General features: G+C 34.7%; 1 protein-coding gene across 1 annotated transcript; it reads left to right on the top strand.

The window, feature by feature from the left end:
- Positions 1-16,655: 16,655 nt before the first annotated feature.
- On the top strand, positions 16,656-17,630 carry LOC141600830 (F-box protein At4g22390-like). The gene has a single exon (XM_074421085.1). The coding sequence runs from the start codon at positions 16,656-16,658 to the stop codon at positions 17,628-17,630; it is 975 nt and encodes a 324-aa protein (XP_074277186.1).
- Positions 17,631-27,234: the final 9,604 nt, after the last annotated feature.

The raw sequence follows: 27,234 nt of genomic DNA, 5'->3' as shown, positions 1-27,234 counted from the left end.
TTATCGTTTTTCCGCTGCATTTATTTTTTATCAAATGTATTCTAAACACCTTAAGTGTCCTATATTCAATGGGAAGAACTATGGTTTATGGAAGAATATGATGACCCATTTCATTAAGGGTAACGATTGGAAGTGCTGGTTGATTATCAAGAATGGTCCGAATAAGATCTTACTTGTAACCACTAATGGCACTACCGTCGAAAAGAAGGAAGAGGACTATATTGAGGCGGATTATAAAAAGGCTGAGAAGAATTCAAAAGCAATAAGCTTATTGTAAAACGGTATGATTTCAACTGAATTCGATCGTTTCTCAACCAGTTCATCTGCCAAGGAAATATGGGATGGTCTAGAATTAGCCTATAAGGGAACCACTGTTGTAAAAAAGCAACGTATGGCATTACTGATGCGAAAATATGAGCTGTTTGCCATGGAGAAAAACGAGTCACTTGACAGCATATCCTCTCGCTTTTCTTGTATCATTAATGATCTAAGGAATTTAGGAAGAACATTTGACTCCGAGGAAACTACTAGGAAAATTCTTAGAAGTATGTCTCGCAGATGGAGACATAAAGTGTCTGTTATAGAGGAACGTAAGGACCTAACTTCGTTATCCTATCAGGAGCTACTCGGAACCTTAATGGCTCACGAGATTACTCTGAATCAGGATGAGGAGGATGCTGGTACAAGCAAGAAAATGGCCTTACAAGCTGAGTCTAGCAAAAAGAATGATTCTTCAGATATTGAAGATGAAACTGTGTTGTTGGTCAAACGACTTAGGAAAAATTTCTTCAATCGAAATCAAAATAAAACTAATAACAAATCAAAGCAAACTTCCAAGAAAACTTCTGAGTCAAAAGGGTCCTTCTCTAACCGTCGATGCTCTAAGTGTGGTAATAATGATCATATGATCAAAGATTGCCCCACATGGAAGAAAATAAAAGACAAAGATCAACGTAACAAGACAAAGAAGGAATTCAAGCAAGTTATGATGGCATATTGTTGGGGAGACTTGGACTCTGAAGATGGCGAATCCGAAGATGAAGAAGAAACTGCCAATCTTTGCCTAAGCAACGTCAGTCTTGACCTATTCTCCGACAGCGACAATGAAAGTAATGTTTCTAATGCTGAGATGTGTCTTGTTGGAAATTCAGATTCAGATTCAGAGGATGAAGAGGTAAGCTTTCTTGAACTTAAAAATCAAGTTAAGAAACTTTCTGAGAATGCTTTAATTAAAACTTTTGAAGAAAACCCTTGATTATTGTCATGAACAAAAATTAGAGTTAAGAGACCTTAAGGAACAAATTCTAGACATTGCTGAGGAAAACCAACTTCTAAAAGCTAAAGCCAAAAAGTTCAAGTCTAAAGTTATGGCTACCCCAGCCATAACTCCAGACATGACTAATACTGAGAAAAACGCTGTTGAATCTAAAGTTAAGGCTAGTGATGCCATAACTTCAGAGCTCAAACTCAACATTAAGCATCTTCAAGCTAAAGTTATAGCTAGTGATGCTATAACTTCTGAGCTGCAGAAAGTCAATGAGATTTTAAAAGATAACTTAATGGCAAAGATAGTGTGGTTTTCGAACATAAGAGAGAAATTACATTTCTCTCTAAGCAATTGAAAGAAGCTAGTGATAGTATGTCTGAACTTAAGAAACAACATGAAAATGAGAAACGTGTCTTGAATGAACGTTTTGATAAATTTCGTGAAGATTTTGAGAAAGGTAACTCTTCCAAGGATTCAAGTGTAGATCATTCGAAATGTGAAAAAGAAATTGAGTCCTTGAAAGAATTACTCTTACATGCACGAAAAGTTCATGATAAGTAGGAAGGAAGCACAAAGGTTTTAAACTTCCTTACTGAACAATCTGATAATAACATGAAGATGGGACTTGGTCATGAATGCTATAGCCGTAGAGACCATGATAAATGCAAATCTAATCCTTCTGATCACGATTTCAGAAAAAGAAAATATGTTAATCTTCCAGAATACCTGATTTGAAATTACTGTGGCTCTAATGGACATATTCAAGTCAATTGTGTCAAACTTGCTTTGGACAAGCAAAAAATGTCGAATCTGTTAAGACTTGTGAATTCATAGTGGAAGATGATGTATCAACTATAGATGAATCTAACAACAATGAAGAACGTAATAATGAGTTTAGATGGACTTATGATATGGCTTTCGATTACTCATCCGTTCCTCCAAAATCAAACAAAATAAATGAGAATCAAAAGCATACATTCAAGTCTAAAGTTCATAACACTAAACCTAGAGTGTCTCATGAAGGTATTAGACACATAGCTACTTTTGCTAGAACAAAACCTAGATTACCTTATGTTCTGATTGTTAGACAAAGACCAAGACAACCCAATGTTAAAGCCAAAAGAATAATCAGACAAGTATGGGTTAGAAAGGATCAAATCGACAGAGTCTCTAACCATAAAGGTCCCAACTTAGCTTGGGTACCTAAAAGCTGTATTTGATTCATTCGCAGGAAGTATTGAAAGAAAATAATCTATGGTATCTCGACAGTGGATGCTCGAGACACATGACAGGAGACAAAAATCTTTTTCTTTCACTAGAGCCCTTCTTCGGTGGCAAGGTTACTTTTGGAGATAACAAGAACGGTAGAATTATTGGAGTAGGAAAAATTGGAATTTCAACCTCTCATTCAATCGATAATGTATATCTGGTAAGTGGTCTTAAACATAACTTACTTAGTATTTCTCAGTTATGTGACAAAGGTAACAAAGTTGTTTTTCATGCCGATGTTTGTCGTATCATAATTGAAGATACTAGTAATGTTTTACTTGAGGGTCACCGTAGGAGGAATGTCTATATGATTGACTTAAATATTGTCAATACAAATTCCTTCTCGTGTATGAAAGCAACCTCAGATGATTCTAGCTTGTGGCACAAGAGGTTTGCACACATTAGTCCAACTATTTTAAAGAAACTTAAGTCTATGGATTTAGTGAAGGCTTGCCCTCAATTAAATTCGAGCAAGAGAAAATGTGTGACTCATGTGCCCGCTGCAAACATGTTAGATCCTCATTTAAACCTAAAAGAGTAGTTAGCACTAAACGACCACTTGAGTTGGTACACATGGATTTATGTGGACCTATGAAAGTTAGAAGCCATGGTGGATCAAAGTATATATTTGTTCTAGTCGACGATTACTCAAGGTATGTCTGGCCAATCTTTCTTTCCTCTAAAGATTAAACTTTCGATGAATTTGTGGCATTAATGAAGCTTGTCCAAAATAAATATGATAAAAAGCTAATTTCGATTCGGACGGATCACGGCACAGAATTTGATAATCAATTGTTTATAGAATTTTGTAGGGAAAATGGTGTAGGACATAAATTCTCCGCACCACGAACCCCACAACAAAATGGTGTCGTGTAACGTATGAATCGAACCCTATAGGATATGGCCCGTACTATGTTGTTGTGTAGTGGCCTCCCTAGAATTTTTGGGCGTAAGTCATTAGTACCGCATGCTATGTGCATAATAGAGCTATGATCCGACCTATTTTGAAAAAGACTCCCTATGAACTTTTAAGAGGGAGAAAACCCAATACATCACATCTCCGTTGCTTCGGGAGCAAATACTTTGTTCACAATAATGAAAAAGATAATTTAGGAAAATTTGACCCCCGAAGTGACGAAGCTGTTTTTCTGGGATATTCGGATCATAGTAAGCTTACAAAGTGTTCAATAAAAGAACGTTGCGCATAGAAGAAAGTGTTCATGTTCGCTTTGACGAAGATAATGTGTTTGATAAAGTTGAACAGGAAGAAGAGGATCCAGATGAGCCCGATTTCTTTTTAGCAAGAAATGGTCCTTTAAATGAAGATGAATATATTCAAGGTATCAATGATGAACTAGATAACTCTGCAAACGATCCTACAAGAAGTGATGAGTCCGAAGTTAATAATACTATTGACCCTTCCTTTAATAAGGAAAAAGATCTTGAAGTTATACCTAATGATGATGTAACTTCCGATCCAAATCATGATAATTCTAATGAAGTTAGTGATACTTCTGAATAAAATCCCGAGTCTAACTCAGGGGGAACAAGTCATGATTCCTCGTCTGCAGATGGTGCAAGTTCATCAAATGATAATGAGCCTAGAGTTCTCAAAAAGTGGAAACATCAAAGCTCCCACCCTTTAGACAAAATCCTAGGGGATCTAGAACAAGGCATTAAAACTAGAAGGTCCTTGAATAATTTCTGCTCGTTCTTCTCTTTTCTGTCAACTATTGAACCTACCAATATCAAACAAGCTCTTGCTGAACCTGATTGGATAACGGCTATGCAAGATGAGCTTCAACAATTCGAACGCAATAAGGTATGACACTTAGTGCCACGACCTAGTGATTGAACTGTTATTGGTACAAGATGGGTGTTCAGAAATAAACTGGACGATGCAGGACTTATTACAAGAAACAAGGCATGACCAGTTGTCCAAGGCTACAATCAACAAGAAGGGATCGATTATGATGAGCCTTTGCACGTGTACCAAGACTTGAGGCTATTCGTCTCATTATTGCCTTTGCTGCTCATAAAGGAATGAAATCATTCCAAATGGACGTTAAGACTGCATTTCTTAATGGCTATTTGGAAGAAGAAGTTTATGTAGAACAACCTCCCGGATTTTTAGATAGCAAGTTTCAAAACCATGTTTATAAACTAGACAAAGCTTTATATGGTTTGAAACAAGCTCCAAGGGCATGGTATGACAGATTATCCAAGTTTTTATTACAAAATAATTTTAAAAGAGGATCTGTCGATAAAACCTTGTTCCTAAAATCCGAGGGTTCTGATTTACTTGTTATGCAAATTTATGTAGACGATATAATATTCGGTTCTACTAATGAAAAATTGTGCAAGTATTTTTCAGATCTAATGACTTCTGAGTTTGAAATGAGCATGATGGGAGAATTGAAGTACTTTCTAGGTTTACATATTCAACAAAGGATGGTATAAAGATTCACCAACAGAAATATATCAAGGAACTAATTTGAAAATTCGATTATGCAGGATGCTCTTTAGATAGGAAAAGCACTTCTGGGTATGCAACATTTGTTGGACCTTATATCATCACATGGGGATCAAAGAAACAAAATTCTGTTGCAATGTCTACTGCTGAAGCCGAGTATGTATCTGCTGGACTGGTATGTTCTCAATTACTTTGGTTAAAGCAACAACTATGTGATTATGGTATAAATGTAGGTCGTATGCCTATTATGTGTGACAATACGAGTGCTATAGTAATTTCTAAGAACCCTGCTTAGCACTCGAGGACCAAACATATAGATATTAGACACCATTTTTTACGAGATCACGTAGAGAAGGGCAACATTTCACTTGAATTTTGTAGTACCGAAAGACAATGGGCTGATATCTTGACTAAGCCGTTAGCTAGAAAACGCTTTGAGTTATTGAGACTAGAGATTGGTTTAATTAGCAATAATTAAATCCGTCATAATTATGTCTGGGAACCTGAATGACTGGCTAGGAAGATGAGATTGTACGATTGTGTCCGTATATTTTGTTGCAAGTTTAATTATGTTAAATAATGTTTATTTTACGTTTTATATCTTGCTTATGTGTATGGTAATATTTAATATTATATATAATTACATATTCTTACAAAAAATTCGACAAAATCTGCAATAAAATTGTAACACCCCCATTTATTCAGGAGCCTTTAGCTAGACATTCCCAAATAAATAGGACTATTACCATCTCGGTTTCCCGAGGTAGTAGATAATAACGTCCAACTCACCAAAGTACTTTAAATAAAAACTTTAATGATTACACATATGTCTTACAATTTTAACCAACTAAAGCTTAATATAATAATAAATACAACTCGCAGCGGAAATTAAATAAGTGATATAACTACATTTGTGATCTAGACTCCTGCAGGTCCGAAAGCTCACACGCCCAAGCTTCCCATATCCAGCTAACTCAAAACCTGTTATTTAAAACTGCTCCCCGTTTAACCGGAAATATTAAATGGTTCACCACAGGATGCCATCAATTAAAGCAGGCATCAATTTTATTTTGACACAGAAGCAAACACGTCAACCAATAAGCAAACACGTCAACCAATGGTTGAGTAGGAATAACTAACAACAAGTCAAAGTAAAATGATATGATATATAATACAAATACGACTAAGCTCATCACCCGAAACACCCATTCATCCTGCCAATCCCTGGCCCGGGGTATTCATTATTCCAACCGAAGTTGAAATATTCACCATCCCAACCGCAACCGAAGTTGAGGTATTCATCATCCCAACCGAAGCTGAGGTATTCATTTATAATTATACACCATGTCAACATAAAATCATCTCAGACACGAGGCTGAGGTATCCAATCCAAACGAAAGTCCAATATAAATAATTAAATGATGAACAATCCAACAACATATAATCCACATCCATTAATTCACCGGATTCCACAATACTTTTATAATTTCCACAAACCAACAAGGATAAGACGAGTTGAGTAGTTATCCTACCTCGAAAGCAATCACTCCAATTACGCAATCCAATAAATATAGCAATCCGATCCGATTATAATTCTTCACAACCGTCACCTAATCAAAATATTATAATTCAACTATTTCCATGTTATTATAATTTATTATATTAATTATTCAATTATATTTTAATTCTGTTAGTTATTACGATATTAAAGACCCGTTTATAAACTAACCCGAGTCACCCAACAAATTATTTAATTAAAACCTGACACACAAGATACCAAACAACACCCCATCTACACGATTTTTCAACTGTGTACACCCCTCCCCCCTCATCATAAACACACCCAAACTGCCACCACAGACCACCACGACCACCACTTAGCCCCGACACCCCCAGCCTACAGTCCCACGCACCCAACTCATCCCTAACTACCAGCTCCACCACCACCAGCAACCTATAAACCCACGCCCTAAACCACCCGACACCAACAACACCCTTCTGACACACCCACAAAACCCGTCCCAAAACACCACCTAACACCGCCTATGTTGCCGCCTACAACCACCACCCAACTCAGCAGACCACTCTCGACAAAAGCCACCAAAAACCACCCCAACCCAGACCTCCTACAACCACTAAAAACATCCTCAAAAACCGCCTGTCCTAACACGGGTTAATCCCCTGTTTTCGCCACCACCGCCACAACCCACCATTTCCGGCCACCAAGACACCACCAAGTTGGTCGACTACCTTCCCCCGTCATAACCCCTCTATACCCAGGTCACGGCCAAACCCGCATAATCCCCTGACCAGCCACCTGTAGCCGCCCTAAACACCACCCTATCACGGTCAACGATGGTAAAAAAATGGTCAGGTCAGAAACTTTGCAGTCCAATGTCGCTATAGGTCCAATTTCCGAGTCCTATGGTGGTCTATAGAAGTCATACTATTCGATCTAAATATGCTTGCATGAAAAGAATATAAACCGATTTAAGATGAATAATTACCTCGAGTTGATTAATTGATTTATTTAATTCCTTCTTCTTCCGTCTCCTAAAGCTCCTTCTTTTAATTTGTGAATTATTTCTTAGATTTAAGGTGGTATTTATAGTGTAAGATTTAGAGAATACGAGGCCAATTAGGAAACTATGTAACTTACCTTATTCTAATTAGTATAGGAATTGTCATTACAATTATATTATTATTATTATTATTATTATTATTATTATTATTATTATTATTATTATTATTATTATTATTATTATTATTATTATTATTATCATATATTATTAACCTTACCATAACTAGGATTTTCTCATATAATATTTACTAATTTTTATTGCCATAACTTTATTATTATTATTATTATTATTATAATTATAATTACCTTTATATATTATTATTTCCTTATTATATTATTATAAATTTCCCGATACAAATCCCGATTACACTCGTACCAATTTAATAAATTTCGGCCCATATAATAATAGCACACGACCCAACACTCGATTATTAGCTAAGCCCAATTCACGACTCGGATTATTAATTAATTAATTAACGTATTTCTTTATTATTAGAAATGCCTTTAATTTAATTATTAAATTACATGAATTATTATCATTAATTAATTATCAAAATACGGGGTATTACAAAAATGCCTAAATATAATAAAGATATTTCTATCTTATTATATTCCTACACAAATCTCTATCCTTGCCATATTATTGTAACCACCTCTTCACAATCCTACCTAAACACTAACACAAAATATTATTTCCTTATCTCACAACAAATAGGATTCTTTTCTTATTCATATCATATAAGAAAAAGGAGATAATACCAAAAATAAAAATAAAAATTTGTGCCGTAAAAAAAGGAAAGCACGGAAAAAAAAAGGAAAAGTTGCAAAAAAAAAAAAAAAGAGGCACCGAAAAAACAAATATAGAAATTGGTATTATTTTCTTTCCTTAGAATTCTATGGTTACCAAAACACAAACTCCTTAATACTATTTAAACCCTCTTAACCCCTCCATAATTCTCATAAATTTAATCATCTCCTTCCCTAATACTTCTTCAAAACCTTCAAAATTAATAATGGCAAATCATCCTACAACCCGCTTTCAATCCAAGAAAATCGTTGTTGTTGGAAAGAAGGTAACCCGATCACCCCTGAGAACCACCCGCTCCGTCACGCCACCCGAGACCGGTTCACGGTCACCTCGGTCCGCCGCCGACCGCATCGACACCGCCAGTTTACCTATTGTTAGCAAGAAGAGAAGGTTGGTTAAAGGTAAAGGAAAATTGGTTTCGGAAACTGAGGTAAGCTTGAAAACTGAGAGCTATATACTTCAAGATGGCTCTTCACGTGTTCTTTACGCATATCATATGGACGATTACACTAACAATGGACTGAATAATCTTCGATTAACTCAAGTAGAACGAAGGAATATCAATCAAGTTGCTCAATACCGCATTCACGCAGGACGAGTATATTCGGTTGATTAGTTAAAGCAATATAAAGCACTTGGGTTCTTTAGGAATTTTCTCAAAGATCAAGGTTGGGAGAATATTGTTGATGTAAGTGGTCCAGTCTTTCCTATTGAGGTATATCAATTTTATGCTACTGTTCAATTGAAGGAAGGAAATTTACTTGTTGTGGTTAATGAGGCGTCTATACGTGTCTCAATTGGTGATTTTTGCGACTTGGCTCGAGTTCCTAGAGAGGGAATCGAAATTAATCCAAGCTTAGAATGGGGAAGTATGTCGGCTGATGAGAGATTAGTAGTGAAACGGTATTTCAAACGAGATGCGACTTCGTCTGAAACTATTTTAACAAATAAATTGTCGCCTTCTTTGAAATTCTTTTTTACCTTTATTTGGACTACTATTGTTCCACGTAAAGAAGGTCGAGATAAATTTGGTGTTCATGAGATAATTATTATGAAGGCTTGGCTTGAAGGAGAAAAGGTTAGTCTACCTATGCTTGTGTTTCATAAAATTATACAAGCTAGTGTAACGGCTAAGATGGACGATCTAGCTTCTACTTTGAGTTTGCCTTATGGAAATTGGATTTCTCGTATGCTAGAAAAGAAAGGAGTTATTGGGAAGCATAGCTATGGAGTTATTGCAAATGATGAGATGAATGATCTTTATTTATCTTATATGAAGCTTGTTATTAATGGCCCGGAATTGTGTATTGAAACAAAAGGAGAAAAAGGAGGAAAAAGCAATGTGAATTTAGAGATGTTGGATTCTAAGATGGAATCAAATTTTACTTCTATTCTTGGAAGGATTAATGAGCAAGACAAGAAATTATGTGAGTTGTTTGATTTCATTACAAAGGAAAGAGAGTTGATTCTAGTGGACCGAGTAGTGTTAGCCCGGCGCGATTATACACCATGTTGTCACGGTTGGACACGCAAGTCGACCACGCTCTTAAGGCAGCCGTGCGAACACACTCCGAATCTACTCATATGAGGGAAGGTATGGATAGTTTGGTTAAGTTTGGTGATGAGCTTTTACAATCTGGAAATGATATTAGGTCTGAGATGCATACAATATACGAAGCAGTTAAAGCTATGACTTTGATAATTGTTAATTTCGACGCTCGATTAGCTGCTCAAGTTGCGCTCCTAGACCATTGTCACGCACGGCTCAAGGATTTGGAGTATCAGACCAGTCCAAGGTCACGTCCACCGAGCCCATACATCCCGTGACCACCTCGCCCTACCCATCCAAATTTCCAACCTAGCCTTATCTTTTTAATTCCTTTGCACACAATAAAAGTCCATTCTTATGGATATTAGCTTTTTCAATTCCGCATTTTATTACTTGTGTGATTACAGGTTTATAATATTATTATGCTAATGAAGAACTAGATTGCGTTTAATATAATATGTTTTTCATGATTAATTCTTGTCTCATTATATATTATTCTAGTTGTTTTATGTTTGTTCTCATCTTTTCAATGATGCCAAGAGGGGGAATTGTTTTTATGATTTGCGACCGTCTCAAGTTAATTCTCTCAAGGCGTTCTATAGTTATAACTTTGAAAAGATTATTAGTTTCTGCGCTCAACTATTCTATAATTTGGGAAGTATTATGTTGAGGGGGAACTAGACTTAGACACAAATCATAGGAGACTTGTCATCATCAAAAATGGGGAATTTGTTGGACCTTTAGTCCTAATTAGTTGTTTTGATAATGACAGTAATGATTTGTATGTGGACTTAATATTATAAACATATGCGTGTAATTGTGTGCTCAAGTATTAATATAGAAAGGAACAATTATAATGACGCAAGCTTGAAGTTTGGCCCAAGGAGGTATAACTTCAAAAAGATGCAAGCTTGAAGTTTGGACCAAGGAGGTACAACTTCAAAGACATTTGATGGTAATATTCAAGATCAAGATCAAATAACAATCACAAGACTCAAGATGAGAGACTTGTGAAGAGACGATTCATTTACTGAAGATCTTCTGAAGATTAGATAGTATAGGTCGTCATCCGGTAATGGTTTTGCTTTGTTTGATTTAAAGGTTAGTAAAGTTATGACCTCATAGCCATAACTTTACTACTAGACAAAAATGATGCGTTAATTTTTGGAAAATATATTTTTAATGTTTTATAAGAATAAGAGAGTATTTATATAATTGGAATTATTTAATTAGAATTTAAGTTGGATGTACTATTGGTTTGTAACACGATATTTATGTCGTCATGCAACCTAGGGTTTCAACTAAACTCTATCTCGATTTGTTATGAACAAGTGGAGGCCAAATTGGACTCATGAGAGCCCAATGATGGGCCGGCCGAAACCCTAGAGGCCGAACCACCAAACCCTAGCCTCCTACTTGTTCGTCAAGTTATTTAGGGTTTCACACTTTTCAGAATATTCTAAACCCTAATCTAAAAACTATAAATACCTCTCTTCATTCAACATTTTAAAGGTGACACACATCTACAACTTTCAAGAGAAAAATATTTAAGCAAAAATTCTTTGAGCTTTAATTCTTATTTTACAAATTGCTTATATATATACAAAAGTTGCGCATCATATTTGTCAATCACTCAAAGGAAATCGTTATAGGGTACTAAGTACACAAAGATATTATACTCACTCGCATAACGTGAGATTAGTATTTATCGTTATGCTTTTCTTATTAACGTAAGAGCAATTTAGAGTATTTAGCGATACTCAATCTGAGTTATAATCATAGTGTTGATTATACGAGTGGATTGATAATTTTTGTAATCCGTACAAAGGTACTAAAAATTATTAATCGAGAATAGTGGATGTAGGTTTCGACTTGTGAAACTAAACCACTTCAAAAATCATGTGTGTCTCTGTTTTTCTCTATCTTTATTTTTGTTATTTCGATTTTGCGTTTATTATTAGTAAATTAATTATTTGATTTTAATCAATAAAATCAAATAATTATTTTACATCATATAGATCGAAAAAAAAGTGGGCATCGTTTTTAATACTTAATCCCCCCCCCCCCCCCCACCCCCCCACACCCTCTTTCGTATTCGATCAATAGACTCATCATATTTAATGATGTGAGCCATGTGAATGGTGCTTATACAGAGGAGTACTTGAGCTCAATTGAGCCTAATTCCATGGAGGTTCTTCCTTATGGAGGGGAAGATGTAAGTCATGTTCCTTTGCCTTCAATAGAAGAAGAAAAAGCTGACATCAATCTGGTTGGAGTTCATGGTGCAAAACAGGAAAATGTTGCTGCCGTCCAAAGTTTGTTTTTGAGAACTTACATGAGTCATTTGGATCTTTACATAAGCAAAAGGTTACAGCAACCTTTAAGCCTTAAGATGGATCAGTTTTTGACCTTACTTGATGATAAAAGATGTTGGAGTTCCAGCAAGAATGAACAAAAGGGATGTTCTTGCCTTGTTTCATGCTCAAAAACAGAAAAACAAACTTATTGCATTAGCTGCTGTCCGGGGTTCAGAACCTGCTTCTTGAGAGGTATAATTTGTGCTCTTGCAACTCCACACTTCCATTTTTACATGGTGGTGAGGTTACAAGTTAGCCTTGTCCATTTAAGTGCAAATTCACATATATTGGAAGGGAAAAATGGTGTCATGGATCAAGTTAGATGCTGCTGTTCATTTATGAAATTCCTATGTTTTAAGATGAGTAATGTCCCAAACATTTCTGAGAACTTGTTAGGATTATTTGGGATATCATGTGCAAGTTATCCACCTGGTCTTGAAGGAGATTTAGGCAGTTTGAAGATGTTCATGATGAGATTAATGCATCAAAACAGCAACAGTCCCTTGGATGCATGATTAAGTTCTAATAGTGATGGTGTTCCTTATTTGAGTTTAAGATTAAGAAGATACATAATGCTGGTCATTCAATGTGGTATAATTGTTGTTAAGCTTGGAGTAGAGCCACCTTAGCCTTTTGGTGAAGGGTGCATGGACTCAGTTGAAAAGAAAACAGGAATGAGCATAAATAGAGGCAATGAGAGTGCACATGCTTCAGGCTTGTATGTCCAATTCTCCCTTCATGTTGCTAAACTTCTGAGTGCTGCTCCTATAAGTCCAAGGCAAGCTATCTTAGTATTTGATCCAGGAGGAAGATATGTAATATCAGTCCATAAATATAACTGCTCTTTTGATCAAGCAAGGTGTAAGGAAAATTTTTTTTCTTACATTCAGAACTTGTGGTCAAATTAGTTTGAACCTGGGGAGGTTGCAGCAGAAGCTAGGGGCAATGGTCCATCGTTTTCCATACCAATGAAATAGTCCATGGAACTGTTGTAAGGAAATGTCAATGCTGAATGTTATTCAGAGGAAGAAAATGGGTTAAGCATTGTTCTGAAACTTCAATGCAACATGCCTGACTTTGAAGCTTCATATCTAAAGTTCTACTCAAGAAAACCCTTTGATTATTATTTTATTTGGAAGTTAATGAGCCATCTAACAATGAGCTTTGAAATAGGACCAAGAGTTATTTTATTTTGTGAGAAAAGCAATTTCCAAATGAGACAAACAATCTGAAATGCATCAACAACTTCAGAATGTCTGGTCTGAATTCTGATGACCATATCTCAAGATTTAAACGGTGACAATTTTTGTTCCTTACATGTATGAAATCTTGAAAGAGTCTACTTTCCAATGGAATTAGAATAAACAATATTAAAGGTGTGTATTTTTCACAATAAACCTTCAAAGACTATCACGATTTAATGCAATGCTGTTTCTGAACTGACCTATCTGTGTTCAAACTTGAATAACTCACAAACTGCTAGATATTATTGGGTAATTCTTTTTTGAAATGAAAGCTAACATCATTAGCTTTCATTTGATGTATGTTGGGTATTTTTATCCTTCATGATCTAAGCGATATGGATTTTTAAAGTACCAGCTGCTGCACATGAAGAATGCTGAATGTCAGAATCTGATATGTTCTTACTCATAAATTCATATCTCAATTTCTAGGCCATTTCAAAGGCTAATTATTTTTGGAGATGGAAGCTAACATCATTAAATTTCATTAAAGCTATCTCACATGATTTATTTCAACTTGAGTTAGGAGATATGATTTTTCCAAGATTACTAATGTTGCACAAGGAAATTGCTGAATATCAGTTTCTGACCTGGACTTACTTAAGGTCTTATATCTCAAGTTCCAGGACATTTCGTTTTGTGATTCCAATTAGAGGAGGAATCTAACTCATGTAGATTTCATTTGGTATAAGGGACGTACCCTAGTTCATCTTGAGTAGCAAATGGTGGCATCTGCAAGAAAGGCATGATTCCTGAAATGCAACTGAAGTTTATGTTTGATGCAATTCTTTGTCAAAGGCATTTTTGTCCTTTCACCTGCCTATATTAGTACGTCCTAAGATGGATGATGAACCTAATATGGTCCTTATGCAATGTGATGGGAGGTGACAAGACCCGGTTCACAAATTAAGGAGGTTTTGGCCTGAGGAAAGTAAACGACAATCTCTGATGTCTGAAAATGACATCTTGTGGTCTTCCTTGGCCAGTTGCTTCTCTGCCTTTGCTTTAGAACAGCACCTGCCCCAAGCCACGACAAGCCCTCATTTATAAGCTCTTTTTAGAGCCCTTGAGATGCCAAGGACCATTGTGCAAGCAAACAAATTTCATTTCAGCTTTATTACTTTATTACTTTATTACTTTATGCTTTATTATTTTCTAGTTTTTTGTGTTCAATTTGTGTAAGATAACTAGTTGTTTTCTTGTACTCTTTTGTGAGCGATTTGTGGCCTTAGATTTTACTTTGAACGACCCAGATTAGAAGCCTTGGTCTATATAAACCAAGCAACTAGAAATTGTAACACTTAGATTATGTTGAATGAAAAAATTGAGTTTTCTCTCAAAATTGAAATGTTATCAACTTAGGCAAATTGCTTAGTTGTATGTCAGGCTTAGTAATACATTGTGCTTGCTTAGGTATTGATTAAGGACCTGGTGGCAAGTCCCAAACAGTCTTGTGCTTGCTTAGACTGTTTTGAGTCTTGTTGTTTGTTTAAATTAGATTTAACTCTGTGTTTGCTTGAGTTGGTTTAATTTAAACCCCCAAATTATCAAATTGATTTCCTGTGCTTGCTTGGAAATTAGTTTGTTAATTATATCCCATTTTTATTTACAAAAATCAAACAAAAACAGACACACAACTCTGCTGAGAAAACTGTCTGAAATTCCATCAGTTTTGATCTGGTTTTTAATTTATTTAAAATACTTAGACTGCTTGGATAGTCCTGAAAATTGGCACAGAATTAGTTCAGTTATTGAACTAATTTGTCACTAAATTTCATGAATTGTCGAGGTCTTTTGCTATTTTTATCAAATTTATATAGTTCATTGCATTCTGAAGAAGTGTCATTTGAGTTCTTGTAAGAATTCTTCATTTCTGTTAACACCCCATAGATTACACTGCAAAAGGGGCAGTACTAGTTTCTTGATCGAAAAAGAAATTTTTTATTGCACCTTTACTTTAAAAAAAAAAACTCGTATATACTAAACTTAAAAATAAATTTTATCTATTTATAGATGGAACTTCAATAGTAGCCAAGTCTAGTGGGAAGTTATGAGCATTACGTTCATGCATAACTTCCATACCAAGGTTAGCGCGGTTAATAATATCAGCCCAAGTATTAATTACACGACCTTGACTATCAACTACGGATTGGTTTAAATTGAAACCATTTAAGTTGAACGCCATAGTGCTAATACCTAAAGCAGTAAACCAAATATCTACTACCGGCCAAGCAGTTAAGAAGAAGTGTAAAGAACGAGAATTGTTGAAACTAGCATATTGGAAGATTAATCGACCAAAATAACCATGAGCAGCTACGATATTATAAGTTTCTTCCTCTTGACCGAATCTGTAACCTTCATTAGCAGATTCAATATTTTCTGTGGTTTCCCTGATCAAACTATATCGTAATAACAATCGAAATATGGTCGAAAGAAAAAAATCTTTATGGACCCAAAAATGATATATTGGAAAAACTAGCTCTTTCGGTCTTCCAATATCAATAGGCTGATTGTTTCGCTCCTCTATCTTCCAAAAGGAAAAAATATTTCGGCGAGTTGTTTCCCTTGACCAAATCAAATAAATTACTTGTGAAACGGAGCGTTAGTGTATTAATTTTTTATTTTAGTGTATTAATTTTGGATAGGATCTAATTAATTATTTTTCGGTAATTAGTTTATATACCGTGACTTGGATTTTATTATTTTATTACTTTAATTTCTCATAAATAGAGATTTCTACATCTCCTTAAATCTGCCCTAGTCCTTAATTGTATATCTAACAAGCAAATCTAGCCTTTCCAATGGACGTAAGTTTCAAAACCCTAGAACCATGTTCGTCCGTTACCCTTCCGATGGAATTAATCTTGTCGTATATACTCCCCAAATTACCCGCTAAATCTCTCTTTCGCTTCAAATGCGTTTCCAAGTCTTTTCTAACCGAGATTTCGTCCCACAAATTCAATGCATTATTTTCCAAGGCTAATCATCGCCTCTTAATCCTCCCAGGCCGTAATAAAACCATCGGTATATACGAACTGGACTCTCTAGACTCTCCTCCTACGATCTGCCCTTACCCTATACCGTCACAATGGAGTGCACCCTTTATCTCGATGGTGGCTTCTTGCGAATCTTACCTCTTGATTGGGTGCGGATTCACGGACCTCGAAGGTCTCATCTTGCTCAACCCAACAACGCGTATTTACCGTGTACTCCCTAAAGTTTACGTTCCCACTGACCATGACTATTGTCAGTATGGGATGTGTCATTGCTTAGACGATGAATTCAATGACGATTTCAAAGTTGTCAGGATTGTCCAATGCGATAAATGGGTAAACGAGGTCGTTGTTACAGTAAGGCAAGTCATCATCTATAGCTTGAAAACTAATTCGTGGAAACCTATCGAGTGTGAACCGACCACGTCTGAATGGTGTGATACTCCCGTTCTGGTACAAAACCATTTACTTGTCATGTTATGTTATGGTAGTGGTCGGATGACGAGAATTGGTTGTTTTGATATCAAGGCTGAACGATGGTCTAATGATGTGCTCTTGCCTGATATTCCTTTGTGTGAAATCGAGTCCAACCCAACTCCACAATGGTCAGCAGATCGCTATCAGTATCACCTAGGCGTGCTGGATGGGCGATTGCGTTTTACATATTACGATGTGAACAAGTCGTCTTATAGTGTATGGGTTATGAAAGAGTTTGGTGTTAAAGAGTCTTGGGTTAAGTTGATGAGTCCTCTAGTGCACGGGTCCGAACGCGCTGTTTACCACCCAATTGCTTACCGCAAAGGATCATCACATGAACTATTGTGTGTACCAAATTATAGTCGAAAATATATGTGGTACAATCTTAGAGATAAACAATTCACTGAAACTGGATTTAATGGTAATGGCCTTATTAGAACAAATTCATCTTTTGTTTATATATGCAAGGGAAGCCTCATTAACTTTCCTGGAGGCCTACTGATTCGTTCGTCATCCAATGAACGGGAGATGGACAATGACAATGACGATGACAATGACAGCGACGTTTATAATGATGGTTACCTTTATAATGAAGGTGAATGGTTACATTTTTGAGTTGTGAATTATTATAACAATAATTGTTATTGGCTATCTGTTTGCGCGATTATTTATATTTATATTTTTATCTCATGTGTGCAATATACGGACTTACCGGTATAGATAAATTGATAATGCTTTAGATCATACAAATTAGCGATTAAATATAATTCGATACAAAGTCAATCCGTACCTCATAAGTTAAAATGTCAAGCCTTTTGCCCACCATAGACGGAGTTTTCCAATTCTTGCCATTTTTTTTCAATTAAACAAAAACATAGGAGTGCAATTTTACATGCGGAAGGATGAATAAAATTAAATTCTTCGACTCTTAGGCGCTTAGGCAACTTACTCGCTCAACGCTCCATAAATAGTTCGCGATTATTAGTTGGTCGAAGAACGAAGAAAAGGAGCTGTGAAATAATATACCTGATCGAATATCTTAAACTGTTGTATGACTGTGGACCACGATCCTCATTTTTAGGTGTTTTAGTCATTGAATATCACATCCTCTAGCCTTTTCATATTCACTTTCATCGCATTACAAGGGTGTAACAGAGTCGAGCTGAGTTCAAGTTCACCTGCGATTGAGCTCGACTCATATTATAAAAATCGTGTCCGATACATTTTACGAGTCTGAGCTCAAATTTTAATTTGTTTGTATCATAGTTTCGATTTGTTTTTAATTATAATGAAATTTTTAAGTCAAAAGCTCGAATTCAATTTTACTTTTTTTTTTTTTCGTTTATTAACTTATTAAAATGAAGCTTCATATTTTAATAATTTTTCATAAAAAATGATGTAACTTCAGGTAATTCTTTTCAAAAAAATTAAGTTACATAAAAAAAATTTCATAAAAAAATGATGTAACAAGCGTCTGAGCTGTGCTCTGGCTCAGCTTGGTTTGGGGCTTTGAGCTCTAGCTGCTCGAGCTCAATTTAATCGACCCGGAGTAAAGGCTGATTGGTTTTCCGACACAATATCACCAAGAAATACCTTTAAATGATTCGCGAGCATCTTCGAAACAAGTTTGTACACCACATTACAAAAGACTGATAGGCCTGAAGTCAACAATTTTGTCCGGAGCTTTCTTCTTGGGTATAAGCACAATTTGGGTCCTATTAAAACCAGCAGAAATCTGCTGACCTCGAAGAATATCAAGAACTAATAGAATCGGAGAGGTGAGGAATTCATAGAGTGATCGTTGTTTTGTTGATGATTGTTCATGTCTCCAACCATTACAATGGTTTGCTTTTATAGTACTTCTAAGATCTGAACATAATAATCATAGTATCTTATAACAATGGTAAAGATAATTAACTTATTGCATAATATCGATATTATTCTGATTACGGTATATCAAATTATACCGTAATCTCCTAACATCCCCCCTCAAACCCATGGCAATTTATCGAAATTTTCATGGGTTTGCCAAATATAAAAAAGAAGAATCATTCAAATTCTTCCATTTTCGATCTTCAATTTTCAAGAGTAACGCCACTCTTTTCGAACTTGCTAAAAGAAAAATATTATCCGTCGGAAACGCCGTCGTTTTTCGGACCCGTCGAAATATCAAACGATCAATATTTTCGAATTCGTAGAAATTTCATGGCCACGAACGCTGCAATTTTTCGAATTTAACTTTGTTAAAAAACGGAAAAATATCCGTCATATCAAATCGATGGAGAACTCGTTCGTACTCTCAATAAAGGAATCGCAAAGACAACAACAACATCAAAAGGACAAATTTTTTTTTTTAACGTGAATCAAGATAGACATTAATAAACGACATCCCGCCAGTGTGTGCTATACATTAATCATAACCCCACCGGCAGGTAACGAAATTTCGTGTATTTTAGGCCTCAAGAGAGTGAGGCTCTGATACCATAATAGAATCGGAGAGGTGAGGAATTCATAGAGTGATCGTTGTTTTATTGATGATTGTTCATGTCTCCAACCATTACAATAGTTTGCTTTTATAGTACTTCTAAGATCTGAACATAATAATCATAGTATCTCATAACAATGGTAAAGATAATTAACTTATTGCATAATATCGATATTATTCTGATTACGGTATATCAAATTATATCGTAATCTCCTAACAAGAACCGTCTTCACCACCAACGGACCAACAACATGCCAATTATATTATTCATTCTGATATAATAAACCATTCATACCATTCGAACCTGGAGACTTTAGAGGATGCATTTGATTAAGAGCCGAGATAACTTCCTCCTCTCTATAATCTGCACGAAGGCCCGCTGTAATACCCCCATACTCCAAGTGCCTTACCAGGACCACCCAGGTATAAGGATGTTACCATCTCGGTTACCCGAGGCAATGATAATCAAATAAACAATAAAGAAACAACGTTTAAATAGAAATACTTAGTGAAAGGTTACAATCTCGAAATCAAAACCAAAGTACAAATACATGTTCTCAAACTGACTGTTTACTGTTCTAACTGAAATGTTATGAAACTACTAAGCTACAGCGGAAGACTTCTATCATCATATCGTGGCACATCCCAGCTATCCCAGTACTCATCTCATACCTTCTCAATATCTGCTCACCATCCCCGAATGGATCACCGCGGGTTTTAAAACAATAATCGGGGTCAGTACTATTTACATAAATTATATAACCAACAGAACAGTAACCAATACAGCTCATACAAACGATCATACACAATCAGTCACTCCACTCCATCTCCGTCACCGACTGTCCACTGGACCAGCCCTGCCAGTGGGGGGACCGCAACCGTACCCACCAAATCCCCGCTCATCATACCGAGCGATAACCCTGTCCCATTAATGTGCACATCCCCTTCCGTGGCAGGTTCCACGAAGGGCGAAATTAGGGCGTGAAGCCACTCCCGCAAGTGACTCCACTCAGCCGAGAACGCATCTCGAGAACCACAGACAAACAATCACAATATCAACAACCGTCTGAATCTATCAACAATGTATAAGCACAACCGTCTGAATCAATCAATCACACTAATCACAGCACAATCACCACACATTATAGAAGTAATACTGAGTAGGGAAACCCTACCTGGAAAGCACAACAATCAGACGAACTCACAGCTGATATCAAAAAGCTTCCTCTACGAATCCTCCTCCTAATATACAAGCACATAATCACGACCATGCATATGACACAACAAAACCCCTAATTCCCAATATTAGGGTTTAACTAACTTTGAAGAAACATCATAAAAACGGTATATAGGTCTTTCCCTCGACGCAAGAATCACAACGGTGTAAGGAAAGGTGAAATCCGACCTTCCAAGCTCCGGGATTTGCCAACAATGCGATTAAAGCTAATAACGTAGTTTGCTTTCTCTTCTCACAGTGATTAGGTTTTGAAAAGTGATTTAGGAACAATGACGGAAGTATTATATACTCTAATCGCATTATTAACAAAACCCGAGAAAACAACCCCCGTAAACCGGCTACTCGATCGAGTAGCTAAGGTACTCGATCGAGTGCCCCCTTACTCGATCGAGTACCCTAGTTACTCGATCGAGTACCCAACAGGTCAGAAACTCTTTTATTTCGCAACACTTCTTACTCGACAGAGTAAGGCCTACTCGATAGAGTACCCCAAGACTCATAAATACGTAGTATTACACCCGCATTCATATCACTAGTGACCTGGTCAGCCACGTCGTCAAGGATACCCTCACGGACCCTTCAAAAAAGCTCTTCGTCGCCCCAAATACGGCCTTCGTTCCCAGTTGATCTCTACCCTCATTGTCAACAAGTTTTGCAACGTGATTTTTCTTCTTTCGCTGACCTGCTTTTTGGTGTAAATATTTAGTTTTTTTGTATTCATCTCGAAGCCACGGAGCCCTCGACCAGGCCAAAACAGTTCCTCTTGCCTCAGCAAATTAGCTATCTCTTTCACTACCTTTGTCCACTCCTTACAAACCTGAGACGATCTACTACCTTCGTTAAGATTTTTGACCCGCCGTCTCTTAGCATGAATGTCATGAAGTATTTTACCAATATTAATCTTTTCCATTCGACCAACTCCTTAACGCAATCCAAGATAATATCAACTAAATCCCCATTCCCCGTCTCCCAAGCTTTTCGAATAGCATCTTCACACCCATCTGGTTGTAAACATTACTGGTATTCCTAAACTTAATGAAAATTTCTTAAAAAAACTCAAATACCTCTAATCCATCAATTTTAAATGTTTAATTTATGCACATTGATAATTTCATAGCGATAATTTGTCAATCTTCACAATTTTAATTTATTCAATCTTAAATATATTTTCTTTATTAAACTTAACTGTTATAAAACTCATATTTTATTATTTTGGGTATTTATGAACAAGTTATAAAATTTAGGAGTACCGATGATATTTTTAAAAACTGATGAATACCACGTAAAAATCGAAAAACACAAAGGTTTCTTATGGAAAATTCCTTTTGGATTTTTGATCAATTATCCGGTTTTTTTGACGAGCTGAACGTCGTATGCCTATCAAATGTAAATTTATAATCTCTTAGTTACTAAACTATTAAAACAGTAATATAGTGAAAGTAAGGTCGAACCCACAAGGAAAGATTAAGTCAATTAAAGTGTACAAAAATATAGAGTAAAGTAACCAGTTTAGGAGGGAGTTTTGTCAGTTTAATTAATCTAATAAAGTAAGACTAAGAAAATAATAAAATAGATGAATTCAAATGGTTTAAAAGGTCTTAGACCCAAGCATATATCCACACTCAATAACAATTGATCATTGTATGACAATTTCAATTAGTAATGTGATTACTCTATCGTGAATGTAAAATTTCACTTCTCCTTACGAATAGTCAATTAAAACGAATCCCGTTCTTAATCAACCATAACAATCCAGTTCAAGGTTTAATTCAACATCAACAATATAATTTAGAGAATTCGATTGAGAATAAATAGCGCATACAATCCAGTTGCACTTTAAATATTTATGTGAATCGCTTCTAACTACTAATATCAATGTATCCCGTTCAATACTAATTCTTAGATGTTACTAGTGTAAAGTGAATCAATAAATTTTATTCAATCAACAATACTAACAATAGAATGAAGAAATCGATTACTAGTTGCGCACCTAGAAATTATCAATCAACATTCATATAATTAAGAGGTAAGCAATTCACAATAATCAAAAAGCGAAATTAAAACATTCAAACTCACAGCCGGATTTGACCTAGTCGTTTATGCCAAAGCCAATGGTCATTCTTTTGGACACTTATGCATGATAAGGTTTGACCGGACAATGAACAATGATTAGTCATGTAAACATCTTTAACACGTTTGATAGGTCTACTGGCGGTATTTGCCCTTGCTTCGGTGGAGGAGGAAATTTTTACTTCCTCCATTTCATTCAATTCCATACATTTGCTTTATACACGTATATCAATGCTCGTTTTCTTTTGTTCATATCTTTAGTTACATATTAGTAAAAATTATAAAAATTTGTTATTTACAATGTACTCGGTAAGACAATTAAAACAAGATCTCACATGACTATATTTTATGCTATATATTAGAAGTTGTATCAAAAATTCTCCCTACTTGTGAATAGTGTTCAAAAAGGCAAATGTATGGAATTGAATAAAATGGAGGAAGTATAATTTTATTTAAAAATTTTGAAATTTTTTAAAATTTATTTTATAATATTAACCATTTTCTCTCACTGAACTCTTTCACCCCGTTAAGTAAGACTGAACACCGGTTTGGATTAGACCGAAACCAGAATGGAACCAAAAACTTTGGAAAATTCTGGCTCCGCCACTATATCCTATGACATCTTTGATCCCAGGTGCTTTTCGATTATTATAGCGAGCTTTTGAGTTTTGTGATTAGATTGATGTTCTTGATCTTGGAGCAGAGTCAACCCATAATCACCGAATCCCCTTACTATAAAAGCTGAAGCCTTCTTTGCATTTCTATTGGTCCCTTGATTTCAGGGATTAAGTATTGGTTTTTTTTGTAGGGACCACCACCTTCTTTGAAGGTATTTAATTAGTCTCCCTCCAATAATTTCAGATTTTAAATTTGCTTTACATTTTATTGACACAATTTATTTAACTCGATACAATACCAATTTACAAATGAAAAAAAAAAAGAAAACTTGTACGAGTAGTACTTTTAATTTTTGTAGTTTATAAAAAAAATCAATTTTGATAAGAGAAAATATTATGAAAAATAAAAATAAAAAACCAGTTTTTTATAAAAAAAAAACTATAAAAAAATTATATGAGTATAAACGATTCATAAATGAATCATCGAGAAAAAAAAAATAAAGGATCACATTGGTTTTGCAACCAACATGGCTACATTAATCAAAATCAAAAACCCACAAAAACCAAAATAAAAAAACACAAGTAAATAAGAAAAACAATAAATCAAAATGAGTAGCAGAGAAAATCTAACTCACCCTATGAATGAAATTTAATTCTGAAAGTGATGGATAGAAAACAATTTAATTAATTTAGGAATTTAGTCAGAACCAAGATGAATTGCCCTTACAATCACAAATTAATTAATTATAGTATAATGGAGGAGCACAAATGGATGAGTGAAGAGATCAAAAGAGCAAAACGGTGAAATGGATGGTGATAATTTTGGTTTAGCATAGATTTAAATTTTTTGATGATCATAAATTTGATAATGATTAATGATGATGGCTTAAATATGAGATGGGGTACAAAAGAAGGTATATTTGAAGATGACAAATTTTGACGAATATTTAGGATTTTTCTTTGATAGGAAGATTATAAAGTACTTTTGATATATTCATACGTTGGACGGAATTAGAGTACTTGATAAAATTTGGGTTAAAGGGTGTAAGCTTTTTTGGGCCAATTTAAACAAGTATTTAGGAAGTGTTCATTTGGGCCAATTTAAACAAGTATTTATATTAGTTCGGGTTAGGTCATTTCGGGTTACGAGTTTGTTTCAGGGTTTTTGGTCAGGTCTGTTTTTGGTCAAGCGGGTCGAGTTGTTTCGGGTCGTAACATTTTCGGGTCAATGATTAAGAGAGAAAAAAGGCATTTCAAGTCTTTCGGGTCAGTAATGTTGAGTGGTTTCGGGTCGGGTCTGTTATAGGTCCATGAAAGGTCGGGTCATTTTAGGGTCGGGTCAATTCGGGTTTCGGGTGCGGCAGTTCGGGTTGATTTCGGGACTCGGGTCAGGCCTGGGTTGATTTTGCCAAGTCTAAATTAGTGAGTAATAAGCTCTACAGCCCAATTTCGTCTAACAAAGGAGAGATCTACCAATATTTGTAACTTAACTTTTATTTAATTATATTTATTAATTAATATTTTAAATTTTATAATTAAATGAGAGATCATCTACCAATATTTGTAACTTGACTTTTATTTAATGATATTTATTAATTAATATTTTAAATTTTACAATTAAATGAGAGATCATCTACCAATATTTGTAACTTGACTTTTATTTAATGATATTTATTAATTAATATTTTAAATTTTACAATTATGTGTAATTTTATTTTCACCATTTAAATATTTCGTTAAATAATTAACACTATATCCAATCCCGTGCAATTCTGCACGGGTATAAAACTAGTACTTATGTTAATTTTGTAGTTTATTAATTATTCTCAACTGCTTCAATATCGACGTGAAGCCCCTGTATTTTGTTCAGCCCAACTGTTGTATAAATAATAAACTAGTTTAAGACCCATGCAAAATTGCACGGACATATATAAATAATAATATGTAATTCAATTTTAGGGTTTTTTAGTTACACCATTATTATAAAATGTTAAACGTGTAACATTTTTATATAAACAATTTATATTATTAAATGAAAAATATGTACCCGACCACCAAAAATCCTCCTAAATAAATTTTACAAATTGACGAATACATAAGAAAAACATTCAACAATATAGAGCAAATAGTATCTAATATGTATAAGCACTATAATAATTTATTTGTTTAAATGATCACACAAAATTTTGACATCACCCTAAATTATAAAACATGTTTTGGTTCAAACAAAAAAAGTATGAGGTATAAGTTTGAAATAAGCTAAACGCCTAAATCCATACCAAATATTTGTTTGCAAAATATAAGGGTTTCATACTCATACCTCAAACCCATAAAGTATGGATTTCTCATATCCAAAGGAGGGGTTGTCGAGTGGGTATAGTATCAAATTGGTTCACATGGGTATCAAATTAAAATGGGTAAAACACTAAAACATGTGAAAACAAAAAATATGGCATATGTATATACTTATTCGGGAAAGTGATGATTGACCCCCATAACTTTGTTCAATTGTGACACTCATAGGCCCACAACTTTCAATTGGAGTGATTACCCCTAAAAACTTACCTAATAAGTGAAATTAAACCCATTTATCAAAATCTCACGAGAGATTAAATTTATCATATCAAAAAAGTAAAAATGATTATCTTCTTATGAAAAATACAAAATAAAAGTTTACAAAAAGTTAATAAAAAAAATAGCATAAATTAGATAAAAAAAATTAAAAATACTTTACGAAAATCAAACAGTTTATTATTTTTATATAAAGAACAGGTTTTTCAACTTTATTTTTTACCGTTTTTATAAAAAAAAAAAATCAATTGCAAAATACTTTGTAAGGTAGTGTTAAAATCAAAATTCGGATCAAAAGATTTTCATGACAAAAAATATAATAAATATAATAAAAGCGTAAATAAATATTCAAATATTTCTAATTCTCAACATTTTAAAAAATAATTCACATAAAATTGTTAATTGTTTTTTTTCAAAAAAGCATACCAAATTACATATGTATATAAAAAAATGGTTTTAATATGTAATACGTATAATTTTGGTATGTTATACGTATATGTATTGGTATAGCCGTTGGTATATAATGATATTTTGTATTGAGGTTTGATTGCACCTTATGTGAAACTTAAAGCAAGTCCAATGGTAAGCTAGTTTCAACTAGCTTACTATTACCACATCACATTTTAAGCTAGTTTATTTTTGAGCTACTAATTCATTTCAATGGTTTAGCCTAAATTTTAACTAGCTTGACTCATATGTTAATTAATCAAACTAATTTCTATTGGTTGTATTTTTGTGGTAGGGTCATTTAAGCTACTAGCTTAATGAAGCTAGTTGCTTGGTTTAAGCTACCCTACATGCATGTACTTGTCCAATGGTTTAGCCACTTGCTTGTAATTTTAAGAAATTGCAAGCAAGTCCCTAAGCCAAATCATTGGACTTGCTCTTATGAGACCAAATTACTCCAATTAAAAGTTATTGTGGGGGTTAATTTCACAATTGCACAAAGTTATGAGGTCAATTCAATCATCACTTCCCCCAATATTTATTTGATCAAAAAATTATCTATATGATTTTATAATATCAAAAATTATTATTTAAAATATTTTATTTTATAGATTTTAACCTTAATTGAGTTTGAAACCAATAACACTCAAAATCGAAACAAACACAAGGTATGAGAAATCAAGTTCCAACCAGATACCATGCAAATATGATTCTCGATTCCAATCCATATCAATGCACAAAACAAACGTCCCTTTATTATATACTATCATGTTTGGGCCTGTGTTTCGTATC

Source organism: Silene latifolia, chromosome 9, assembly GCF_048544455.1.
Source record: "Silene latifolia isolate original U9 population chromosome 9, ASM4854445v1, whole genome shotgun sequence".
In the NCBI taxonomy this organism is placed as follows: Eukaryota; Viridiplantae; Streptophyta; class Magnoliopsida; order Caryophyllales; family Caryophyllaceae; genus Silene; species Silene latifolia.
Note: the sequence above shows the minus strand (reverse complement) of the source record. Positions and strands in the feature narration are given on the sequence as shown.